We start from the raw sequence: 24,151 nt of genomic DNA, 5'->3' as shown, positions 1-24,151 counted from the left end.
AGACAGTATACGACCTAATGGGTGGAAAGAAGAAGAAAGCGTGTGCGGCAGCGGCGCCTGTAGCCGCGGCTAGAGGGGCTCCTGCAGCGGCCAACATCGTGGCAGAAGACCCCTCTGTTGGCAAGAAACCTCCACCGATCAAGCCAGTGAAACCAGTAAAGGACAACAAACCCAAAGGTGACTGTTGACGAACATCTCTTCCCTTTTTTGATGAACCCGTCATGTAAAAGTAGCGTGAGGTATCCTTGTTGTTATCTCATGTTGCTACGCCAGAACTGACAGCCTTTAGTTGGTAACGTTAAACGGATTGGTCCTGATTGGTGTTGGTTTTAATGTCGTTTGAATGTTATTCTTGTTTTCAGAATACCTATCGGATACTATAGTATTTTATTGCAGGTAACAACGCATACAACATCCAGGGGGTTAGCACTTGCAAGTGTTGAACACTCTGTGTTAAAACGACAATATTCAAAGACATACAAACCAAATATTCAGAGACCCTATTTCAGATACAAATGACATGATACAAGTTAAACACCAGTGTTAACTACAACTTTAAAACCGGAACCGAGATCCAGATAGGCCCTGTCACCCTGCTGTGGTGAATCTGCTGGGTCTCTGTTTCTCACCCTGATGTGGTGACTGCCGAGGCTCGGTTTCCTCTCTGCTGGGGCTCTGTTTCTCTCACATTTTGCTCTGGTAACCCTGGTAGCTTTTCTTCCCTCTCACCAGCTCTGGTACACCCCCCTGATGTGGCTCTGTTTAATGTACAGTGGGAGATTGTTCCTGCATCGTAGGCACACAAAATACATGACACTTGCGTGAGTGAGTGTTGGGGAAAAAAATGTATGTAAGATATACAGAGGAATTTATAAATGAGCACAGTATTGAGTCCATGCACAATGCAGTAGTTAAGGTTCAAAACAAGGCAACAGACATTGCAGGATTTGAAGTTTTCTTGCAGGGGTCAAGCCAGCATGTTACTCCATTAAATGGTATTGTATAATCTTTAACGATTCTTCTTGGGTCTCTCGTTAGCTCCGAGGACCTACAGCCTGGCCAACACTGCCCAGGTGGACACCGGTGGGGTCGCTGACAAATCGATTCTCAAAGTAAAGTATTTACGTTACCTCACAGTCTTTAAAGTCACATTGCTTTACTCTCACTAGCATGTATGTAATGCTGCTTAACCTGTTTATAACCGACATTGTCTAAAATGTCATATAAATGAGTCATTCTATTCTACCAATAGACCTATCTGTCTGTTAAATTGGATTTGACCTAAACTCCCCATACTTCAGGTGGTCATTCAAGTGGACCTGGAGAAGAAGATCATCAAGCTGATCAATGACTTCAGACAGGAGAATGGAGACAAGGGGCCAATATCCGGGAGACTCACCAATAAGAAATTGCTGGTACGTTAAAAGTCGAATTCAGTGACTATAGTACTAGTCTCTCTTTTTTGTTCTAACAGGGTTTTCTTTGTTTTCCTATGATCGCAGGACCTTTACACCGCTCTGCAGAAGTTCAACTTCAAGACAGAGCACATTGAAGAGGCCATGAAAAGCAGTGTGTTGTATGGTGGCGATCTCCACTCTGCTCTCGACTGGCTTTGTCTGAATCTCAAAGATGGTGAGATAACTTATCTCTCTCTATTTGCATGATATTTTGAATGGGGTTGTGCCGCCCGCATGTTTTTAACTGGGCATTAAGTATTGCAGTCGAACAGACTGCTCCCATAAACAATGAAATGTGATTGTTATCAACCATAACCCTATCATCGGACATTGATGCTCAGCATGTAGTCCCTGAATAGAATTAATACTCTCTGAATACCTCAGAAAACGAAAGGGTATAATGGCCCAGCTGTTAAAACGCGTGCGGTGTGTGACCGGGGCCTTATGCTAAGTTGTGCTTCATTCCATTCACCAGAGGAGCTTCCTGATGGTTTCCGGCAGCAGATGCAGGAGGAGAATCAGAAGAGCAGGCCCAAGTACCAGCCCATAGTCCATGAAAAGCCCGCCCCACCCAGCCCCAAAGCATCCCGTGATGACTCTCCGAAGGAGGCCATTAAGGTGAGTGTGTCTGTGGACAAACAAAAAAGTGCTCTCAGACCAGTGGAGAGATTCGCAACCATGATCGTCATGCTGAGGCTCACACAAGCTTGTTTTCTTCTCAGAAGGCCCCGGTGAAGGACGAGGCTGCTGTGAAGGACTGGATCCTCAGATACGCTGAGCAGAGCAGCGAGGAGGAGGAGGTGGAGGAGAAAGAAAAGGGCGGAGGGAACAATCTTGCCAGCAGCATGGAGCAGGAGGGCAAGTTTGACCCAGTAAGTGGAAGTGGTTGAACCCTCCGTTTTGTCCCAACGTGCGAAGACGCACGTTAGTGTTTGAACATCTGTGTTGCTTGACCCTGTTCCACCAGAACGACAGGTACCTGGTGTTAACTGCCCAGCTGTACGACACCAAGGACATGGCAGCCACCGCCAAGTTAAAAAAAGACAAAGCATCCCAAAGGATGGCCCAGGACAGGATACGCATCATACAGCAAGGTCCGGGCATTTCCACCAATCACAGAAAGACGAGCGACATCGGTCACCACGACTGATTGGACCAGTCAAGAACGATTTATCTTTTTTTGTTCCTTTCCTAGAAATGAAACCTCTGGAGTCACATCCAATGTTCAACCCAGCTATAAAGGTAGTGGACGCGCCCAAGGAGAACAAAGCACTTCCTGTGGCCGTGGAGGAGGGTCTCAACCTGTTTGATCAAGTTCCAGTCCCGCCCCCGGCAGTTAAAGGTACAGTTGTAACAATTGGTCCAAGAAGCTCCAAGATGTTAAATCACTTTTCAACCTCAATCACCTCACCATCTATACACAACTTCTTTGCAGAGTCCAAGAAGAACGAGCCAAAGGACATTCGTGACTTTGACTACACGTCCCGCAGTTGGACGGGCAAGTCTCCGAAACAGTTCCTGATCGACTGGGTCCGCAAGAACCTGCCCAAGAGCCCCGCACCGGCCTTCCACAAGGTCCAGGTTGGGAAGTACTGGAAGTGCAAGTAAGTGTATGTTTTACCTGTGTTTGTGTCTGCAGATGTTTGTCTCCGTGGTACCCCACCCCAAACGTTATTATCTTCACGTGATGGTAGATAACGTGGTTACATCTCTCTGCAGTCAGAATATGTTGTGTATAGCATGCATTTTTTTCCCCCAAGGCAACAAATGAAAGCAATGCTGCAATCACTGTCTATTTAAATCATTATAAATGTCTATGCCCTTAAAGACTTTTGAAACTACAAAAGACTTCTGTAGCCACAATAGATACAGCGTTTCTAAACCATGCTATTTCTAGCCACAATCGAGCATATGGCAGTCATGTTTGTGTGACAAAATGAAAATAAACAGAACTAAATGACCATCGTCCCCCACTGACAAATCCGTCGCCTCGTCTCTCTTTAGGGTGCGTGTCCAGAGGCTAGATGACGTGCTGGAGGTCTGTCCCACCATCCTGACCGAGGACGGCATGCAGGCCCAACACCTGGGGGCTGTCCTGGCTCTGTACACCATGGTCAAAGGACAGGTACCGGCTGGGACCCTCAAGCCACCTTGTATCCACTGTACAGAAGTACCGTTTTTGCTTCTCTCTGCTCTTCTTTTACTCCTCCGTTGTTTTGACTCACCCCTCCTTCGTCTCTCCCTTCGTCTCTCTTCTTCTTCTCTACTCCTCTTTTACTCCTCCGTTGTTTTGACTCACCCCTCCTTCGTCTCTCCCTTCGTCTCTCTTCTCCTTCCCTACTCTCCTTAACTCCTCCGTTGTTTGACTCACCCCTCCTTCGTTTCTCCCTTCGTCTCTCTTCTCCTTCTCTACTCTCCTTAACTCCTCCGTGGTTTGACTCATCCCTCCTTCCTCTCCCCCCCCCCCCCCCCCATCCTCTCCCCCAGTCGGTGCACCAGCTGCTGCCCTCCACCTACCGGGACGTGTGGCTGGAGTGGCGGGACCGGGACCAGCAGAGGCAGGAGGAGAGCCGCACCGCCGCCAACAAGCCCCGGGACCAGTTCATCGCCCGCCTGCTCACCCGGCTCAAGCAGCAGCAGCAGCACAACCCCAGCTCGGGCTCCCAGGACCCCCATCCCCGGTTCGGATCCAAGGCGACGCAGCCCGCCGGCGGGGAGGACGAGCCGGAGGAGTCCTGGGAGAACCTGGCGGGCCTGGAGATGGAGGACGGCGGGGAGACCAACGACAAGGCGGAGGCCGGCCGGGGGAGGAAAGAGAAGGGCGGAGGGTTCGAAGCGTCCAGGGAGCTGATGATCAGGATGAGGAAGTCCCCACTGGCGTGCAAACTCAAGGTAGGAGCTGGTCCGACGCGCAGCCCGAAGGTCCTGGGTTCGATTCCCCAATGTCGGCAGCCTAACCTGTAGGTATCTATACAGTCACCTGTTCCTTCGTAACGTGGATCTGGATTAACTCAAAGTCTCTTTGGATAAAAGCGTCTGTAAATGGCTCAATAGTGAATGTAAGTATGTCTCAAAGGGGGTCCAGGTAAATGTATACAAAGCAACTAAAGGGCTGATTATAGTCCCACGTTCATGCAACGCAATAACCATGCCAACGCTTTGACGCAGTCGTAAACCTTTATGGTTCTGCGTCGGGTTTTAGTAAGTCGACCAATCGCAGACCTTGCTGCTGCGTCGCCTCGACGGAAGGTTTACATTTTTGGGAGGCGCATGTCAGGCCCTTGCAGTGGACGCAAGGAGGGTCCGCAAGAACGTAAGGGGACCGTAACCTCCTTGCGTTGCGTCGACGTGGGACCATAACTAAGGCACTTAAGTCACTTCGGATTAAAGCGTTGTGTAAATGGCTCAATAGTGAATGTAAGAATGTCTCCAAGGGGGTCCAGTTAAACACACATGTATACAAAGCGAGTCACAGTGAATTTATAGGAGGAGGTAGGCCTTATGGCATCTTGCTCAAGGCTTCTTACAGGTATACTGCAGACATTGAGGTTTCGAACCCACAACCAGAAATCCAGAACCCTACCCTAACCCCCTCCCCCCAAAAACACTTTTAAAACCAAAACCTCCACCTCCCCCGTGGCAGGCGGAGCGGGAGCAGCTGCCGGTCTTCCAGCACCGCCACCGGGTGATGGAGGCCCTGGGACGGCACCGCGTGGTGGTGGTGGCCGGGGAGACGGGCAGCGGCAAGAGCACCCAGGTGCCCCAGTTCCTCCTGGAGGAGCTGCTGCTGGGGGGGGACGGGGCGGGCGCGGCGCGGCCCTGCAACATAGTGGTGACCCAGCCCCGCAGGATCTCGGCCATGAGCCTGGCCACCCGGGTCAACCAGGAGCTGGGCTGTGAGGACGCGCCCGGGTCCAAGGTGGGTGCTGGAGGCGCGGAGCTTCACCGTGTGTTTCTGTGAGATGGGTGGATGCGTTGAGTAAGGGCGATCGGTGTTTAGGTATGAGGACTTTGTTCATTTTTGGAGGTTTGTTCTTGTGTTCTTGATGCGGGGAATTATAGGGGAAGCTAGCTAGGTTCAGAATGTGTAATCTGAGCAATTAGTTTGATCATTTCATGATTCCTGACTATGAATTATTTGTTTGAAATCTGTGATATAAATAGACAAAAAAGTAATTGTTACAATTACTTTGTTATATACAGTATTTGTTATGTGTGTGATTGAATATGTTTGTATTTAAATTGTTATGTAAGCACCAGGTAGCACCTACCTGTTTATACATACTATTAAACCCTGTGTTTGTGTCTTCCCAGATGTCTATTTGTGGGTACCAGATCCGGATGGAGAACCGGTCGGGCGAGGCCACCCGCCTGCTGTACTGCACCACGGGGGTCCTGCTCAGGAAGCTCCAGCAGGAGCGCCACCTGGACTCACTCACACACATCATCGTGGACGAGGTAGGGAGCTCAGGCCTCTTACCTGACAGCGGACTCACGTTCAAAGCTGTTACACTGGGGCTCATTTGCCAGCATGGCGGCTCCTGACACAGTGGTACCTTGTGAGGACTTTTTTTTTCCAGGGGACACCTTTTGTGAAAGGGTTACCTCGATTGAGACCGGCCTTACCTGGCACCGTCTTGGGATTACCAAAGAAAAGTAATTCAGGAGCGCTACCGGTTGGCTTTGGTAGCGCTCAACGCGTTTATTTTCATGGCTGATGTTGGTCCGCCTGAACTTAATAAATATATAAGCAGGGCTCATGGACGGACAGAGAAGAAACTAAGAACAGAATGAAGTCTGACTACAAGAAGTCCAGAAAGACCCAATCAGAATCAGAATCTCTTTATTGTCATTGCACGAAACGCAACGAAATTGGGGAAGAGGCTCTCAAAATAAGTGCTTTAAAAAAAAAAAAAAGATTAAATCAAAAAGAAAGATGTAAGTAAGTAATTTAAAGTTTAAATCAATGTAAATCAGAAGTGCTCCTTGTTCCATTATGTCCGAGCACTACCTCCTATATAGGCTACATACTATGAAACTATGAGAAGTTGTTCCATCCGTCCGACACCTTGAAATGTGCCGTTTGGCCCCCAGGTGCACGAGCGCAGCGTGCAGTCGGACTTCCTGCTGACCATCCTGAGAGACATGGTGCTGCGGCGTTCCGACCTGCGGATCGTCCTGATGAGCGCCACGGTGGACTGCACCAAGTTCTCCCGATACTTCAACAACTGCCCCGTGGTCTCGGTGCCCGGGAGGACCTTCCCCGTGGAGGTCAGGGTCCCTTTAATGCTCTCTCGCTGTCTCTCGCTTTCTTTCTCCCTTTTTTATTTTTCGTTCGATTTCTTTTCTCTTTTTTTTCATTTCATTCATTTTTCTTTCCTTCTGTATATCCGTCTTCTTTTCATATGCATTAAGTCATGTGCATTTTATTTGATTAGACCCCTTAATCCCAGCTGGAGTCAGTGGGGGATTCACAGGCACATTACCCTTAAGAGTCAGATATCAACATGACACTTTAATGATAGCTCAAAACACAGCAGACACAAACGTTTTGTAAGGATTTAGGACTGCAGCCTTATTATGTGGCACGAGTCCTCAATTCTACTTTTAACTTGAATTTTCGACATATTTCAACATATTACCTTTCACCCTTATGATGGGAGTCCAACACCCTAGCCACTACACAATCCTCCTCCCCCACTGTAGGACCTCTTGGTAAGAAGGGTTAGCGCGGATGATGAGAACCGCGCCTATAGTGGTGGTATGGTCCACCTATAACTCTACCCTAAGCGTGTTGTGTCTCTGCTCCCAGGTGTTCCACCTGGAGGACATCGTGGAGCAGACGGGCTACGTGCTGGAGAAGGACTCAGAGTACAGCCAGAGGATCCTGGAGGACGAGGAGGAGGTCAACATCTCCGTCTCCCAGAAAGGAGGCAAGACGACGCAGCACCAGGTGAAGCCTTGCCTTCTTATTTAGGGGATGAGATGAACAGGTCTGACTTGGCTGAGTTACCTTTTACAAGATCAGTTCTTAGTCAGGTTAATCAAATCTCATTACTACAAATCCTTTTAGTGCTTTCATGTTACTTAGGATTCCGAATGTTTGCGAAGTATGCGTTTGTATATTTTATTTTATATTTTCTATGTATGTTTTTGTGACTATATGCACATTTTGATGCACAAATTTAGTTTCCTGAATTTATTTAACAACATACGTTTTTGGTACATTTGTGAAACTTTCTATATATATTTTCTTTTTATGTTTACAATTTTCTATACCTTCAGCCGAGCAATTGTATCTGAATCTCTTTCTCATTGGAGGACGTTATAATCCATCTCCCATCTGTCCCCTCGCTGACCCGATTGCTGTGATCCGCCGTCCCCCAGGAGTTTGTGACGAAGGACGCCAACGCCGGCTGGGACCTGGGCCCGGACCTGGACCACTTCAGCAGCCGCACCCGCCACGTCCTGCAGTACATGAACCCCAACAAGATCAACATGGAGCTGCTCCTGGACATCATAGACTACCTGGGTAGGCACCGTGTTCGCTGACCCTGGTGTTTGAAGGTGGCATGTTGTACCCCCAGGCGTGGGTGTGATTAGCCGGTACAAGCCGTTTGAAAAACCGGCCCTCTTCTGACATCACAAGTGGCCGTGTCCACCTAGATGTGTGACGTATAGATGAGCAACGTTTGCTACAGTCCACCGGGTAGGCTGGTAGACTGACTTACCCTATCCTGCACACATCTAGGTGGACTCGCCCGCTTGTGATGTCAGAAGAGGCAGATTTTCAAAGTGGCTTGTAACGGCTAATCAAGGGGGGAATATTATGTCACCTTTTAATGATCTTTGTGCAGGCTGATTAGCCTCCTGCTGATTAGGCCCTTGAGGTTTGTTAACGATTAACCAGGTGTCAAATCTTTAACACTCACACCCACTCCTAATCATGTCTCATCCCTGTTTGGACTATTATGTACTTTCAATGTGCTAATTTCCTTACGTTGTTATCATGTGTCTACCACAGACAAGTCTCCTCAGTTCTCCTGCATGGATGGAGCCATCCTGGTGTTCCTACCTGGTCTGGCTCACATCCAGCAGCTGTACGACCTACTGTCCAACGACAAGAGGTTTAGGATCAAGGACCGGTAAATACAGTTATATTCATGTTATTCTCTGTCTGATTCATGCCCTAATCACCTTCCGCCAACATTGAGGAACTTATGTAATGAAGAAGTACTTCTTTTGTTTTAGGTATGTTCTGGTGGCCCTTCACTCCACCCTCTCCTCTAAAGACCAAGCGTCTGCCTTCACAGTGCCCCCTGCAGGCGTCAGGAAGGTATGACCATTTGTATTGATCACTTTAAAAGGCCGGAATTGTACAGTTAAATGTGTCTTTTATTTTTTGAGGGACGGTTATATGATCGTAAAATAGAAATCAAGAGTAGAAAGAACATTTTAGTTTTTAACCCCTCTCTCATCTATCTTGATAGCACAGCAGAAGAAGAAGGAGCGCCAAACTGTACTACACTCCCCCTCATGTTTATTTGGATTACCATAGCCATTAATCATGACCTCCTCTGTCTCCTGTGTTTAGATTGTGTTGTCCACTAACATCGCCGAGACAGGCGTGACTATCCCCGATGTGGTGTTTGTCATCGACAGTGGAAAGACCAAAGAAAACAAGTGAGAAAAATATTGGTTAAGATTCATTCCTAAAATGAACACGGTCATGTTAATAAGCATCATCATCCAATTAGGAAATTACAAAATAAATTTGATTTTTCTTTCATTTTAAGAAGTATTCATGAAGCTTGAGCTAACTTTACCTACCGTCGTCATATCATTATTCAGCAAATGCCTGCCATGTCAAATCGTGCTTGTCCTCAATTTGATCTCGTTCCTCTCTGTGTTCAGGTACCATGAAAGCAGTCAAATGAGCTCCCTGGTGGAGACGTTTGTTTCGAAGGCCAGCGCGCTCCAGCGCCAGGGCCGGGCGGGGCGAGTCAGGGACGGCTTCTGCTTCAGACTCTACCCGAAGTTCAGGTACGAAGCTCCACCGGGGATGGGAGGAGAAAACAACCAAAAAAGCTGAGTGGCGTGTTCAGCAGAAGGAAGGGATAAACGTGTTCCTGTTCTCAATGTTCCCGATGTGCAGGTTTGATGCCTTCATGGATTACGCAGTCCCAGAGATACTACGGGTTCCTCTGGAAGAGCTGTGCCTGCATATTATGGTACAAACTCACACACTGTCACGTACGCACGCACTCAAACATACACACGTTCGCAGTAATCAGTTGTTTGGATGAAAGTGTCTAAATGACTGAATGAAATTCAATTATCTTTTCACTGTACTATATAAGGAACATTTCTTTCCACCAATCACTTCATATAAATTACTTTCCACTATACCGTATTATGTAAATTGCTTTCCACTATACCACGTAGGCAAGGCAAGGCAACTTTATTTATATAGCACTTTTCATACACAAGGCAGACTCAATGTGCTTCACATATAAACGTTGTCATGCAATAAAATAAAATAATAGATAAGTAAAGGGAAACGTATGCAAAGAAATGAGTAAAATAGAGAATATAAAGGGGAAGTTAAAAAGGCATTTTAGTAATTAAATAGAAAATAAAGGCAAAGTTAAAAAAAAGCTTTTTAGAAAGTGCAATTTATTTAAGATTTAGCAGAAAGCTAAAGCAAACATAAAAGTCTTCAATCTTGTTTGAAAGGTGCTCAGAGTTGGGGCAAGTCTTAAATCCTCAGGGAGTTTATTCCAGCTATTTGTTGCATAGTAACTAAATCCTGCTTTCCCATGTTTCGTGTTTACTCTGGGGATAATTAACAGATTGTCTCAGAAGATCTTAGTGTTCTAGAAGGCTTATGTAGTGGAAGCATATCAGTTAAATATTTTGGGCCTAAACCATGTAAGGATTTTTAGGTCAGCAACATGATTTTAAAATCAATTCTCTGACCTACAGGAAGCCAATGTAACGATTTAAGAATTGGTGTAATATGTTAAAATTGTTTCGTCTTTGTTAGAACTCTAGCAGCAGCATTCTGAACAAGCTGAAGCTTCCTTAGAGTTTGTTTTGGGAGACCTGTAAGGAGACCATTGCAATAATCAAGTCTTGCTACATTTTTAAGGGGATAATATGCAGATTTTGTAACTGATTTGATGTGACTGTCGAAATGTAAATCAGAATCCATGATAACCCCTAGATTTCTGGCTTTGATTAAGGTTTTCAGGGACAGAGAGTGAAGGTGTTGGGTTACTTTAAGCCTTTCCGTTTTAGAACCAAATACAATTATCGCGGTTTTGTCCTCATTTAGCTGAAGGAAATTTCGGCACATCCATTCTTTCACTTGCTCAATGCACTGGCACAGCAGATCTATGGGCCGATAGTCATTTGGTGATAGCGATACATAGATTTGCGTGTCATCAGCTTAGCAATGATGGTCAATATTGTTATTTTGCATGATTTGCCCTAGTGGGAGCATGTAGATGTTAAATAAAGAGGGTACTAAGATCGAACCTTGTGGGTCTCCACATGTCACGTTGGTTGATTCTGATACAAAGTTGCCAATGGAAACAAAGTAGTTCCTATTTTGTAGGTAGGACCTGAACCAATTTAAGACTGTGCCTGAAAGCCCCACCCAGTTTTCTAACCTGTCCAAAAGTATTGTATGGTCTACAGTGTCGAATCCAGCACTGAGGTCTAGTAGCATTAGTATTGAGGTTTTGCCAGTCTGTGTTAAGACGGATGTCGTTTACAACTTTATTGAGGGCGGTCTCAGTGCTGTGCAGGGGTCAAAATCCTGATTGGAAGGTGTCATGGCAACCAGTTGATGCCAGGAAATGATTAAGTTGCTGGAGGACAACTTTCTCAATGATTTTACTTATGAAGGGTAGATTCGATATTGGTCTATAGTTGTTAATAATAGAGGTATCTAGGCTCCGCTTTTTTAAAAGGGGTTTAATAACTGCAGTTTTCAAGGCTTTTGGGAAGTTGCCTGACTGGAGAGAGTTGTTAACTATCTGCAATATGTCTATTGCTAGGCAGTCAAAAACATTCTTAAAGAGGTTGGTAGGTAAAGTATCAAGGCAACAGGTGGATGGCTTTAGTTGTGTCACAGTTTCCACAAGAGTTTTAGAGTTTATAACATTAAAGCATGCCATCCCTGCCACGTTACTTTTGCCTGAACAGGGTGGTAGTCCAACATTTTTGTTTGAAGTGGAGATATTGATGGCGCGTCTGATGCCTTCAATTTTATCAGTATAAAAAGCTGGTCAGTCTGTCAACAGTTGCAAATAGGGTTTTTGCATTATTAGTATTTGTTTTAATGATATTGGAAAAAAATGTTTCTCTAGCACTTTTTAAGTCTAAATTGTAGGCACGGAGGCTCTCTTTATAGATATCATGGTGAATATGAAGTTTTGTTTTACGCCAGATGCGTTCAACCTTCCTGCATTATTTTTTCTGTGCTGTTACAGAAGCAGCTTTTCTCCAGGGTGCCTTTTGTTTTCCAGGAATCGTTTTAACCTTATAAGGTGCAATGACATCTATGACTTTCAAAATGTTCAAATTAAAGTCTTCTACAAGATCGTCAGCAGAACATGGGTTGAGAGGTGGTAGCAAGGAGATGGCCTTTTTAAAAAGTACATTCGATTCTTCATTGATTATAATGTAAACGTCCGTCAACTATACCAGTTAATGTAAGTGGAATCCATCTCAGACATTTCACCCACAATCCTTTGCGGTCCCCCCTCCCCCCCTCTGCAGAAGTGCGACTACGGCTCGCCGGAGGACTTCCTGAAGCGCTCGCTGGATGCCCCGCAGCCCCAGTCGGTTAGTAACGCCGTCAGCCTGCTGAGGAAGATGGGGGCGTGCCACGCCACCGACCACGCCCTCACGCCGCTGGGCCACCACCTGGCCGGCCTGCCCGTCAACGTCAAGATCGGCAAGATGCTGATCTACGGCGCCATCCTAGGCTGCCTGGACCCCATCGTACGTAGCCCGGGATTAAACCCGTCTTTTCGCAGTTTTGTATTTTTAATGTGTTATTTCGTTTTCTAGGTTTGGAAGATTTCATAAGAGGATACTGACATAAGCATGCAACCTTTTTTATGGTACATTGTTGACCCGGTTTATAAAAAGTGTAATCTTATGGAGAGTTTTTTACGTTTGCTCTTGATTGCTTTTTTACTATGCTCTTTTATTACTGCAAATTGTTAAGTGTGTGATTGCGTCTGTGTGTTGCAGGCCACCATCGTGGCAGCCATCACAGAGAAGTCTCCCTTCTCTACTCCGATGCACAGGAAGGACGAAGCCAACGTGGCCAAAGCTGCCCTCGCGTTCGGGAACTCTGATCACCTGACCATATACAACGCTTACCAGGGGTAGGGTCTATATATAGCATTGATTCTCAACGGGTGGGTGGCAAGGGCGTTCTGAGTGGGTAGCAGAAAGAATGCCAAACCGTAATCTTTAGAATGAAGCCCATGATTTGTGTTTCAATGGCTTACTATTTTTATTGTTTTGTCAGGACCTAATGACTAGTGACACATAAGGGTCATAACGCTGGAACATTTGGGAACCCCTGATCTATAGGATAGTCTAAATGTAGGAATACACATTTCAAGATACAATATTAAGTAGCATATGTTTATTATTGGATTTGTTAGTTGGAAGAACTCACGGATGGATGGAACACGGACTGAAATGACCTTCTGTCGGAACAACTTCCTGAACCGAACCGCCCTCATCACTATAGAGGTAACACTCGCACGCACACACACTCTTTCCCTCTATTTTTCCAGCCAGCTTTGAATTGCAAACGCTGACACTGGTTAATAAGGGAAGTACCTAAATCAGCATAAACGGATCCATTTGCCTTTCTCACAAGTCGGTCGCTCACTGTAACCACGTAAGCTTTCGCTATGAACATCCAAGTGTTGCAAAAAGATAAAGTCAGGTGAACACCATGCTTGTAGGGTCCACACTCATACTTTTTAACAACCCTCCCGCAAACGCTTCTCCCCAGGACGTGAAACAGGAGCTGATGAGGATGATGGAGCAGGCTGGATTCTGGTCCCCTCGCTGCTCCTCCTCCTCCTCCTCCTCCTCCTCCTCCTCCTCCAGGGGGCCCTTGGCGCCCCTGTCCAAGCACACCATCTCGGTGATGAAGGCGGTGCTCACGGCGGGCCTCTACGACAACGTGTCCCGCGTCCTGTGCACCCTCTCGGTGGACGTGCTGGAGCGTGTGGCCTGCACGGGCGAGACCCCCCAGGGCAAGGCCCAGGTGCACCCGTCCTCCGTCAACCGCAACCTGCAGACCCACGGCTGGCTGCTGTACCAGGAGAAGGTGGGGCTCCAGCCGGAGGAAGGGCCACTCGACCCCGTCCGCGCGCATTCGCCTTCCTTTTACTGAAATGTTATATGGTGTGAATGTGGTTGTGGGGAGGGGGGACGACGACACACAGAGAGGGAGGTAAGGGTTAATGTGTGTGTGTGTGTGTGTGTGTGTGTGTGTGTGGTTTTGCATGTGAAAGATTTGCATGAATGCGGAAGAGTTTATCTTCTTCATTTTTCTGAATGTCATACAATCGCATTACAGGAGCGATACAACCCTCTTCTGCAGCCAGATGAATGCCATGAGTGTTTGTGCTGTTAAAAGTCTGTGCTCAATGGGCGTCTGACTCCAGGTGAAGTACACCAAGATCTACCTGCGAGACACCACCCTGATCTCCCCGTTCCCCCTGCTGCTGTTCGGAGGGGACATAGACGTCCAACACAGAGAACGCCTCATCACTGTGGACGGGTGGATTCTCTTCCAGGTCAGGGGTCATCGCTGTGCTGCTGTCTTTTCAAATGGTCAACCGTGACGGCTGTAGTTTGTGTGTGCACAGTGATGTCACACAACTTGAACCACATACAAAGGGAAGTAATACTTTCACATAGACCGACATCTGTTTTTGTAGTTTGTGAGCAGATGAGAATCATCCTAGATGTTGGTCGGCCAGCCCTGCCTTAACAATCATTGCACGCCCGCAGACCTTCATCTTACCATAGGTTTAACAACAACCCTACCCTGTGTTTGTATCGATTTCATTGAATGTCATGTGTCCAGGCTCCAGTGAGGATTGGGGTCATCTTCAAACACCTGAGGAAGCTGATGGACTCGCTGTTGGAAAAGAAGCTAGCCAACCCCAAGATGAATCTGGAAGGTAACCCTCTTCATGTGCCTTCATATCTCACAGGTCCTCTGCATGTTGCACACCTTTTACATCATTGACCGAGACCCACCCAGGCCAGGTCCCAGGGAAAGTAATGCAAACTCCATTGATGCCGGTAAAAGGGAGGGTTTGATTTGTCGCCTCAACCTTATGGAGAATATTCAGATAGACTGTGCTTTCAGTGAAAAACACGTTAACGTATGTACAATGACACGCGTTAATACAGCCTGCAAACGTTTAGCTCTCGAGGAAGTGATGCTAGGAATAGGAACCATTCCCCCTGATGCATAATTTGTAATCTGCGACTTTGGGTATCTGAAAAGCGCAATATAAAATAAAGATATTATTATTATTATTATAATCCGCTTTGAGAGAAAAAGGAAGGATTTAGGGTATGAAGGTTATTCTGTGATGTCATCCAGGAAGTCTTGTCATTGTTTAATGGTTTCACTTTAAGTTGGAGTTTAATTTAGGTAACTTGTCTTTAATTTTCTGATCCTAGTTGTTATTTTTGCTTGCATGACATTTTTCTATGGTACGCACATTTTTACAAAATATACAACAAACATAACAAACTGTCTTTCTGTTAGGTATGAGATATTTCATTACTTGTTCCTGTCCTCTTTTTTTTTTTCTCTTCAGACGAGAAGACCATCCAGTTGATTTTAGAGTTGATAAAGACAGAGAATACTGTTAATCTATGAACATTATTAGGATGGAGAACATATGATATAATACATGAGTTATTAGGATGGTGCACATGTAAAATTAATCCATGAACGTTATTAGGATGGAGAACATGCAATATTATTCCATGAACATTATTAGGATGCAGTACTTCTTAACAACGATGATGTATACTTCAAAAACACTACAACTGCCCTGTGCCTTGTGTTTTGATCACGTTATTAAAAGTAATTTATCCAAAAATGAATTTGGATAGATTTGTATGATGTAGGTGATGCTTCTTAAGCAAAACTGTATATGGAATGTCCCTGAACAATTCCAGAGGAAAAATAACCGAATATATGGCAAGATTGATTTCTTACAGTATGTAAAGGAATAAATACATTGGTTTTTAGTCAAAAGAAAAATGCCCTTTTTGTGTTTGATTTTATTTCTACTTCAACATATTTTTATTGCAATGCGTGGTTTCTTTTCCAGTGATCTGGGAGTTGCCACAACTTTATAAATTTCTCCCTTTCCTCCTGGTGAGAATAGCACGCCGCGCTAATGGGTTTCAGACTTTATTCCTCTTTTTAATTCACTCAAGAACCAAACCCTGGCTTCTACTGTCTGTATGTACCGTACTAACGGTTGAAATGACATAAACATGGGTTGTTTAACCGCAAAACCTAAATGACTTTAACTAAAGCGTGGGTCGTTGTGTGCGTATGTGTGTTGGCGTGCGTGTGCGTGGGTCCCAAACAAACGTAGTTCTTGCCTCAACCTCATATTCTGCTGCTGATTAATGTTTATCAAAATGTGTACATAAGGAAATAAAAATGAAGATGATAAGAAGATGTGAATAGTTTGCTCATTGTTTAAGGTTAATATTGTACAGTGGACATATATACTCAATACAAAATATGAAAGTATGCTTGTATAGTATGCATAAAAAATATGTTATGTTTTATTGCAGACAGACATGCAGTTAGAATAACATGTATTTAGATCACATGCATGTCAATCGATGACCTTTTAAGATATTACATCTTTATAACTTATATTGTAGGCTAGTCGTTTATTTTCCTCAATGTACATAAATCAATGTTTTTCTTAGTAACATGTTTTAAATTGCATTTTAATAACTTTCAACAAACTTATGCTCAGTTTAGACATATTATATCATTGCATTTGAGCTATCTGTGTTTTGAATATGGTGGCTTCTACATTGCCACACAACACAACCTTAACAAAAGCATTCAAACCTAGAACTGGATAAAACTGTATCCTGGTTCCTGTAACGTTGAGTAGATCACATCATCTGCAATCCAAACAATTTGGTAATGATGAACCAATTTAAAACTGTTATTGAAATATTATGCCATAGAAACGGGTCATTATCTGATTTAAGTTAAAGGAGACATATTATACCACCAGGTGTGAGTGTGATTAGCCTTACTAGCCGTTTCGAAAATCTGCCCCATATGACATCACTAGTGGGCGTTTCCACCTAGATCTGTGCTGGATAGATGAGCAACGTTTACCTCAGTCCACTGGGTAGGCTGGTAGACTGATCTATCCAGCACACATCTAGATGGACACGCCCACTAGTGATGTCAAATGGGGAAGATTTTTCGAAACGGCTTGTAAGGCTAATAATTACACTCACACCTGGTGGCATAATATGTCTCCTTTAACAAATTGAAATCAAATATGTTGGAAATGGAAGATTTACCACCAGGTGTGATGTTGATGAGCCATTACAAGCCAATTCAGAATTTTCCCCACAGCATAATCACAAGTGGGAGAGTCCATCTTTGGTATTTATTTTAGGTTTATCTGTCTTACATCAACATCCCACCTATAGGAGCCCATTTATACAAAATCAGACATTTTCTAGTTTGCCGAAGATCAAGTAGTATCCAAGTGTGCAAAATACATACCTGTTCCCGGATCAGGTAAAGTGGCCCGCCTGTATCTCCGAAAACAAAAAAATTGAGCATACAGAGTATATCAAAAGTAAGTGCTTCAGAACGGATGGGTGAATGGATTCAGAGATCCATGTGTTTTTTCCTCACCTGTTGATTGGAAGAGGTGATTTGGAGAACTGGCCAGCGTTTGGATTTCTGTCACTGCTGTAGAAGTTCTCGTACAAAACGGGTGCTGGATAAAAAGTTAAGACTTGAATCATGCAAAACGTGAATGTGTTTATTGATGCAATGATTAATGTTGTCTATGTTGGATGTTGAACAGTTTGGCTTTCAACATTCAAGAGTTGTTTTTTTACAACTGATTGTTTAAGATAATGTGATGTTATCGTGTGATGCCATCTTATGATCTCAGGTGATTTCATCGTATAATGTCATCGTATGATGTCATCTTGTCAGCTGTGTGTCTCTCTACCTGGTGGTTTATCTCCGGTGCGTCTGAGATGTATAAAATATTCAATGTCTTCTTTTATGTCACACTGATCCAAGGACTTCCTCACCTCCTCGTACAGCTACACACACACACACACACACACACACACACACACACACACACACACACACACACACACACACACACACACACACACACACACAGAGAGGTACGGGTAAGGCAGGGGTGGAGGTCTGATTGCTGAGCCTGGAGGTGGTTTCTCTACGGCTGGGGTGGAAGTCTGGGTGCTGAGCCTTCGAAGTGGTGTAGATTATTCCATACCTCGTCGCTGGTCACACACTGCTGAGACAGCTGGTTGACGTGGGTCCAGACAGTGTTGCGGAGAGTGTTGATCCTCTCCTTGGCCTGGGCCTCAAACACCTGCAGAGGACACTCCTTTAGCTACATGTTCAGCTAACTACATGTACTACACATATGTAGAGCTAGCTACACGTGTGTACAGCTAGCTACATGTATTTAGAACTAGCTTCACGTATGTAAAGCTATGTCACATAGTATAGCTAGATACACGTATGTATAGCTAGCTACACGTGTGTATAGCTAGCTACACGTATGTACAGCGGTGCCATGCCGTAATTCCGACGCCTCATTGTTCCGACGTCTCAATGGTCCGAAATATTTCCCATTAGATCGACATGCCACTATGCCGACGGTTCAATGTTCCGAAAACGGAACCCATTGGTCCGAAGGTCCATTTGTCCGACTTTTCAAAAAGGAGGCGCATTAGGCCGACGGTTCAATATGCCGAATAGGCCAAGGCACAATTCCACATGTGTGATTATGAAACCAAAAATAAAAGACGATAGGCTAAGTTCCAGCAGTGCACTTCACCAAGCCAGACTGTTGCTGTGGGCTTGAACGGTCACAAGAGGTGAATTTATGAAGCGCACGTTATACAAGGACTAATACTTTTCCCATAAAGAAGTCAAATGGTGAGTGAAAAACAAATACAATTGTTATCTTTAGTAGCTGTGTGTGGGCCTATATGTGTTTACTGTGGGCTTTTAGCCTAAATAATTTCGCTGGTATTGATTTAGTCAAACTTATACCTCACACCGTGTACTTAGTCAAGTGTGTGTGTGTGTGTGTGTGTGTGTGTGTGTTCGTGCCCGTGTTGAGAATTAGACCTATGCTCTCTGTCCATGGGGCTGAAACACCCTGTCGAAATGAAGTGAAGCGATGTCACTTTGCTCTCCAATATTCATCGTGAACGTGATATGTAGGCCTATGTTGTATTTTGGAGAGAGAGTGAGAGAGAGTGAGAGAGAGCGAGAGAGAGCGAGAGCGCGAGCGAGGTATAAAACTCTTTATATGTAGGCCTATTCGGCATATTGAACCGTCTGCCTAATGCGCCTCCTTTTTGAAAAGTCGGACAAACGGACCTTCGGACCAATGGGTTCCGTTTTCGGAACATTGAACCGTCTGCATAGTGGCATGTCGATCTAATGGGAAATATTTCGGACCATTGAGACGTCGGAACAATGAGGTGTCGGAATTACGGGCAGGCCCCTGTACAGCTAGCTACAGCTACAGCTCAATACAAGTACAGCAACACGTACAGCTAGCTACAAGTAGGCCTAAAGCTAGCTACTTGATCTGTACAGCTACATGTAGTGCTAGCAACTAGGTGTACTAGTTGCTAGTAGTTCAGCAACTAGTACACCTACACGCACAGCTATACATTAAGAACGTTTCGGAATTCTTTGTCATGGTTGTAGATTGGATCAGGTAGGATGACTGTTTCTCACCTCACAGGCATTGGCATGTTCATTCAGCCACTCATTTCTTATCTTTGCCAGCGACGTCACGTTCTGCAAATATACCCTGTCTGCCGAAGAAAAACAATGAAACACACCAAATGAAATGTGAAATAGAACACAGTTGAGTAGTCAGGCAACAATGTTACACACTTCAGACTGTAACTGTCTATAATTATACACATGACTTGACCATCACATGCAAAAAAAAGTCGATAACGTGTTCTCTATTTGTCACAAAATGTGAGAAACCATGAAACAAGCGGTTGTGGTTAAATTCGATGGTAGACGTGTGACTCCATAAGATGAAGATTTGCGCGTCACTGACAACCCACCTGCTTCGTCAGCGTTTTGTTTTGCTTGCAGGGCCTTTGAGTGCAGCTGAAAGTAGGAAAGAAAAGTTAATTTAAATATAGATTCAGACACCAACGTTAGCGCCTTCCATTAGGCTCCGATGGAAGACCAAGCTGGGTTTACCGGTACCTTCTCGATGTTCCTTGTGTTGTTGGCGTTTCGGTTGACATTCTGATCGGCCTCTTCTTTGTCTCGGCACTTTTGCTCATAGGCCTTTTTTGACTGGGGACATAAGCAGAGTTTGAGTTTATCAACATGTTGTATTACTTCATTAGGTCAATTCCCTTACAATGTAAGTAAGCCCACTGTGAAAGCAATGCAAACAGAAACCTGCTGCAGAAAAACAAGAAATATACACTGCTGTCTGATGCGGTTGTGTTGCAAAGACCTTGACTCATACACCTTTGTGAAGAAATGGCCTTGTGTCTTTTTTGAAAACATCCTATATGAAGTTCCTATTTGTTTTATTCTGGTGGCGGGTATAAAGGTCCTACTGTTCATTTCTTAACAACTACACAGAACTTCCCTCTTTAAAGAGGAAGGACAAAGGTGGAATGCAGAACGTAATATTGAAACAACTTGCATGTATTCTATGGCATTTACAGAATACCTGACTGTGCTCAAACGTCATTCGACATAGTGTACTTTCGTGCACTGATAATAATAATAATTTGATACGAATTGAGAATGATGCAAATGGTTTCAAATGTCCCTGCTTTGAATAGATTATTGATGGTCGTGTAGAGACGCTGGTGTGCGAGAATAGATGCAACATTATTAATAAGTATAAGTAACAGTTTCAACGTTCTAATGATTCTTACCTCTAATGTTCTCCTGAATTGCAAGACTTTCTGTTTGTGGAGAGAATCCATCTGGAATTCGACCTGCAATTAAAAACATTGGGCTTTCTCACGTGCTTGGGACAGACTCTATGCATTGAGTCTTATGAGTCTTAAAATTCCCACTCTGTGTGCTTTGGGCTTTAATAGCGGACTCATGGTCACCCCAAGGATGAATGTTCCTTCTGGTTCACAGACGCTGTCTCACCTTCTTCTTTGCGTCCTTTTGTCTTTCTCTGAAGTCTTCTAGTTTTTTGGCCTCATCTCTCATATTCTGCGCCAACTGCAGATGAGTTTGTCCAACGTGTTCGATCTCTGAAATGTAGGACAGGGTTATCGTTGTCACCTCAAGGAAAGATGGCTTTTCATTCAAACATATGTACTTTTATCTGAAGGATCTTACGTAATTTGAACATGTCCAGGGATCTCTTCAATGTGCTAGAAAAAACACAGTAAGGCAAATGAAAAGTTGCATGCAATATAAATTCATGTCACACAAACACAAGTGTGACCACATAGAAGTTAGAGACACGGAAATCCCCACTGTTAATGATTTGAAAACAGTAGTTTTACAGTCTAATAAAAGTGTGGTAACGCCCAATACAATGGTGTGGTCACTAATAATGGCCTTCTCGACGTCCTTCCCGTTTCAACTCTCACCAGGGGATCATCATGTGAATTGTGGGTGATCATGGGACCAGTCACTTCAACTTATATTGAAGAATATAACCATAAAATATAACCACGGATGATGAACCATTTGATCAATAAATCATTTGACATTTATTGGTAAACATGTATTTAGATAGCTAGATACAGAAGATACCTTATATAGTTCCTTCCTTTATTTCATTAAAAATATTACGTCTTTGTGTCGGCGTGCTCTATAACCTTACTTCATTTCGTTGAGCCCAAACACCTTCCTGGACAGACCTAGAAGATCTTTAGCATACTTATCCTCAATGGATGCCCTGAAAGACAACCACGGCCATAAAGCAGGGGCAACATAGTTGGCAGCAGACCTTTCTCTGCGGACGGCGCTACAAACTATGAATAACCTAAGGTCATATATATGCTATATAGTCTATATCGATAAGACCTTATTGTTGAAGAACATATATTGCATGAACTCAAGACTGAAATAACCCCTGCTTTGCATTATATAAATATCCTGGTTGGGACGCTGAAATAAAGTGGACTAACTGTGCATGGGAATGCAAATGGTTATGAACAGTTGTACCTGTTGTATCAGGGTTTCACGTTATGCAGGGTTTTAAATAAACTATCCCTTTTGAGCAATCCACAAAGCCTTCTCTGCACCACTCTTGATATTAATGGAGATGACACAAAAATGCTTTTCAGCTCAATGAATGACAGCTTGATGAAAAGATTAACTGTGGAACTTTTCCCCTAGCAAACAGATATGCAAAGAAGCATCGTCAGTTGGTAAGAAGGAGACATTCATGCAAACCTATAATTGACATGATAGTTAATCTGCTGTAATGAATGGACCTTTGAAAAGCATATTGTGTGTGTGTGTGTGTGTGTGTGTGTGTGTGTGTGTGTGTGTGTGTGTGTGTGTGTGTGTGTGTGTGTGTGTGTGTGTGTGTGTGTGTGTGTGTGTGTGTGTGTGTGTGTGTGTGTGTGTGTGTGTGTGCGAGAGATAGACATAGTTAGAAATTGGGATTACATAAAAAAAATTAACCTTGATAAAAAGGCCTAGGTGTGGGTTGAACACTGAAGAATTCTAAATCAACCTAATATGTGGTCCAATTACAGTGCTGGTTGTCATATTATAGATCATTTAACATAGTCACCCACCTCGCCTTCATGAACTCCTCCACCTCCTTGCAAGTGCGCCTTCCGTCATTAAGATGCTGTATGATGACGTCATACCCTACTGTGCCCGTGGGGTCCGAGTTCTAAGAATTTGATTGACATTCACAATCTCTTAACCTATATATCCTTTTTAAGCTAATCACAGTGTATCTGTGGATACATATTGTTATTCTAGGGTTTGGGTATTATTGTACATTGTTACAGTTGCAAAGGATGGCCATATATTAGGGTAAATATTGATATACTTTTATAATTCATAATTGAAGTAATACACCCCCTATCGTCATAACATCAAGCGCATAAATAAACTCCCTTGGGAACACTCGGAGACTCAACTAGATACTCGCTCAGGGCAACTCTTGCAGGTAAAGCGCAAACGACAAAATAAGGTAAATTGCTATTTTGAAGACAAAATCCCTGTAATTTTACTCTGCTGAGGGTGTTAACCCCAGGTTGTCCAAGTATCCAAGACTTAACTCGACCGTCGTTGACTGGTGCTATTTCAGCCCGAAATCGTTTCAATGATTTTGCTAAATTGTTTAAGCTTGCAATCTGCACTGGCCTGTACCTAATATAATAAAAAAATAGAAACACAAAAACACCGGTTACTTCTCAGCAATATTCTTGTTGGAAAATTACTTTTATAAAGTGATAGCCTGTCCCTCGGCTACTATAAAGAAGCAGCATAGCCACAGTGCGACAGCTTAGCCTAATGCCAAAACATAAATCAACATACCCAAAAGTTGTCCTTAAAATGCGTATAGGCCATGTTCCTCGCCCGTGGCAACTGAGCCTGTCAGTTGGCAGACCTTCCGTTTTACATCCTATGATGAGGCTTGGGCAACCGGTGTAATCCGTCATTATAAATTGTGGGTGATTTGCTGCCCTCTGCTGGTATTCATTAGTTTATTGGTTTCCTTTATTTGTATTTGTGTACACTACTATCCTGTCAAGATGTCCATCATGCTTCCACATTAACGCCACACAATAACAAACAATTAGGAAGATGTATTACGTTTGATTTGTACAGGGGACTGTTAGATCAAGACAATAAGATAATTGCTTTTAGAGAACAAAATGTTACAGAAGCAGAGAAAGTAATAACAAGTACATTTGAAAACATTCTCAACATCATATGAGAGATACTTGATGAACTTAGACAGAGATAAGATGATTTTATAACCCAGATATGAATAGGAGAGTCTGTTGTTCATCATGTGATTTTTTTTCTGTTCAAATTGCAATTCCAGAATGTAATGTTGTGGTTGATTTGTGGTTTAATGTTTCACCTAATTGTTGGTGAATATCTTCATTGAGTTGTGACAAACATTCCTTAAGCCATTTAATACAATATATAACATACACTTAATACATCATGCTTTCATGTAACAAGATATTCCTTCTAAAAACATTATTTAGCTGTTGTAAACATACATGAATATAACAAGTCAAGTGAATGTATACATTTAATTTTACATCTGTACATATCCATGTTGGAGTTGAGATTCATGTTGCTTAGAAAACGAATATGTTGTTATGTTTGGGCGTTATATAAC

General features: G+C 43.8%; 2 protein-coding genes across 2 annotated transcripts; one reads left to right on the top strand and one right to left on the bottom strand.

The window, feature by feature from the left end:
* The first annotated feature begins 17 nt into the window (after positions 1 to 17).
* On the top strand, positions 18 to 15,792 carry dhx29 (DEAH (Asp-Glu-Ala-His) box polypeptide 29). The gene is made up of 28 exons (XM_060049736.1): positions 18 to 177; positions 1,039 to 1,112; positions 1,302 to 1,415; positions 1,503 to 1,632; positions 1,933 to 2,075; positions 2,183 to 2,329; positions 2,425 to 2,551; positions 2,653 to 2,799; positions 2,893 to 3,061; positions 3,462 to 3,582; positions 3,945 to 4,349; positions 5,101 to 5,376; positions 5,772 to 5,915; positions 6,552 to 6,728; positions 7,270 to 7,410; positions 7,845 to 7,989; positions 8,482 to 8,602; positions 8,709 to 8,793; positions 9,052 to 9,140; positions 9,372 to 9,500; positions 9,613 to 9,688; positions 12,246 to 12,470; positions 12,726 to 12,862; positions 13,148 to 13,238; positions 13,507 to 13,827; positions 14,168 to 14,299; positions 14,593 to 14,689; positions 15,341 to 15,792. The coding sequence occupies exons 1-28, from the start codon at positions 18 to 20 to the stop codon at positions 15,400 to 15,402; spliced, it is 4,185 nt and encodes a 1,394-aa protein (XP_059905719.1). The 3' UTR covers positions 15,403 to 15,792.
* Positions 15,793 to 16,322: 530 nt separating this feature from the next.
* pstpip2 (proline-serine-threonine phosphatase interacting protein 2) lies at positions 16,323 to 23,435 on the bottom strand. Its single transcript, XM_060049759.1, has 14 exons — positions 23,332 to 23,435; positions 22,578 to 22,678; positions 21,653 to 21,727; positions 21,160 to 21,194; positions 20,965 to 21,071; positions 20,739 to 20,801; positions 20,047 to 20,139; positions 19,899 to 19,944; positions 19,555 to 19,634; positions 18,068 to 18,166; positions 17,768 to 17,864; positions 17,443 to 17,527; positions 17,308 to 17,336; positions 16,323 to 16,685 (listed from the first exon to the last, which is right to left on the bottom strand). Exons 1-14 carry the CDS (start codon positions 23,362 to 23,364, stop codon positions 16,630 to 16,632), a joined length of 999 nt encoding a protein of 332 aa, XP_059905742.1. The 5' UTR covers positions 23,365 to 23,435; the 3' UTR covers positions 16,323 to 16,629.
* Positions 23,436 to 24,151: the final 716 nt, after the last annotated feature.

The sequence above is a fragment of the Gadus macrocephalus genome, chromosome 4 (assembly GCF_031168955.1).
Source record: "Gadus macrocephalus chromosome 4, ASM3116895v1".
Classification (NCBI taxonomy): Eukaryota; Metazoa; Chordata; class Actinopteri; order Gadiformes; family Gadidae; genus Gadus; species Gadus macrocephalus.
This window is presented reverse-complemented; position numbering and strand designations above follow the sequence as displayed.

Coding starts and splice junctions, on each gene's coding strand:
- dhx29 (XM_060049736.1), top strand. CDS start 18: ATGGGTGGAAAGAAGAAGAAAGCGTGTGCGGCAGCGGCGCCTGTAGCC. Junction 2,552..2,652: donor GATACGCATCATACAGCAAG/GTCCGGGCATTT, acceptor TTCCTTTCCTAG/AAATGAAACCTCTGGAGTCA. Junction 7,990..8,481: donor GGACATCATAGACTACCTGG/GTAGGCACCGTG, acceptor TGTCTACCACAG/ACAAGTCTCCTCAGTTCTCC.
- pstpip2 (XM_060049759.1), bottom strand. CDS start 23,364: ATGGCCTATACGCATTTTAAGGACAACTTTTGG. Junction 20,802..20,964: donor AAAAGGACGCAAAGAAGAAG/GTGAGACAGCGT, acceptor TTTTAATTGCAG/GTCGAATTCCAGATGGATTC. Junction 17,337..17,442: donor TCACCTCTTCCAATCAACAG/GTGAGGAAAAAA, acceptor TCGGAGATACAG/GCGGGCCACTTTACCTGATC.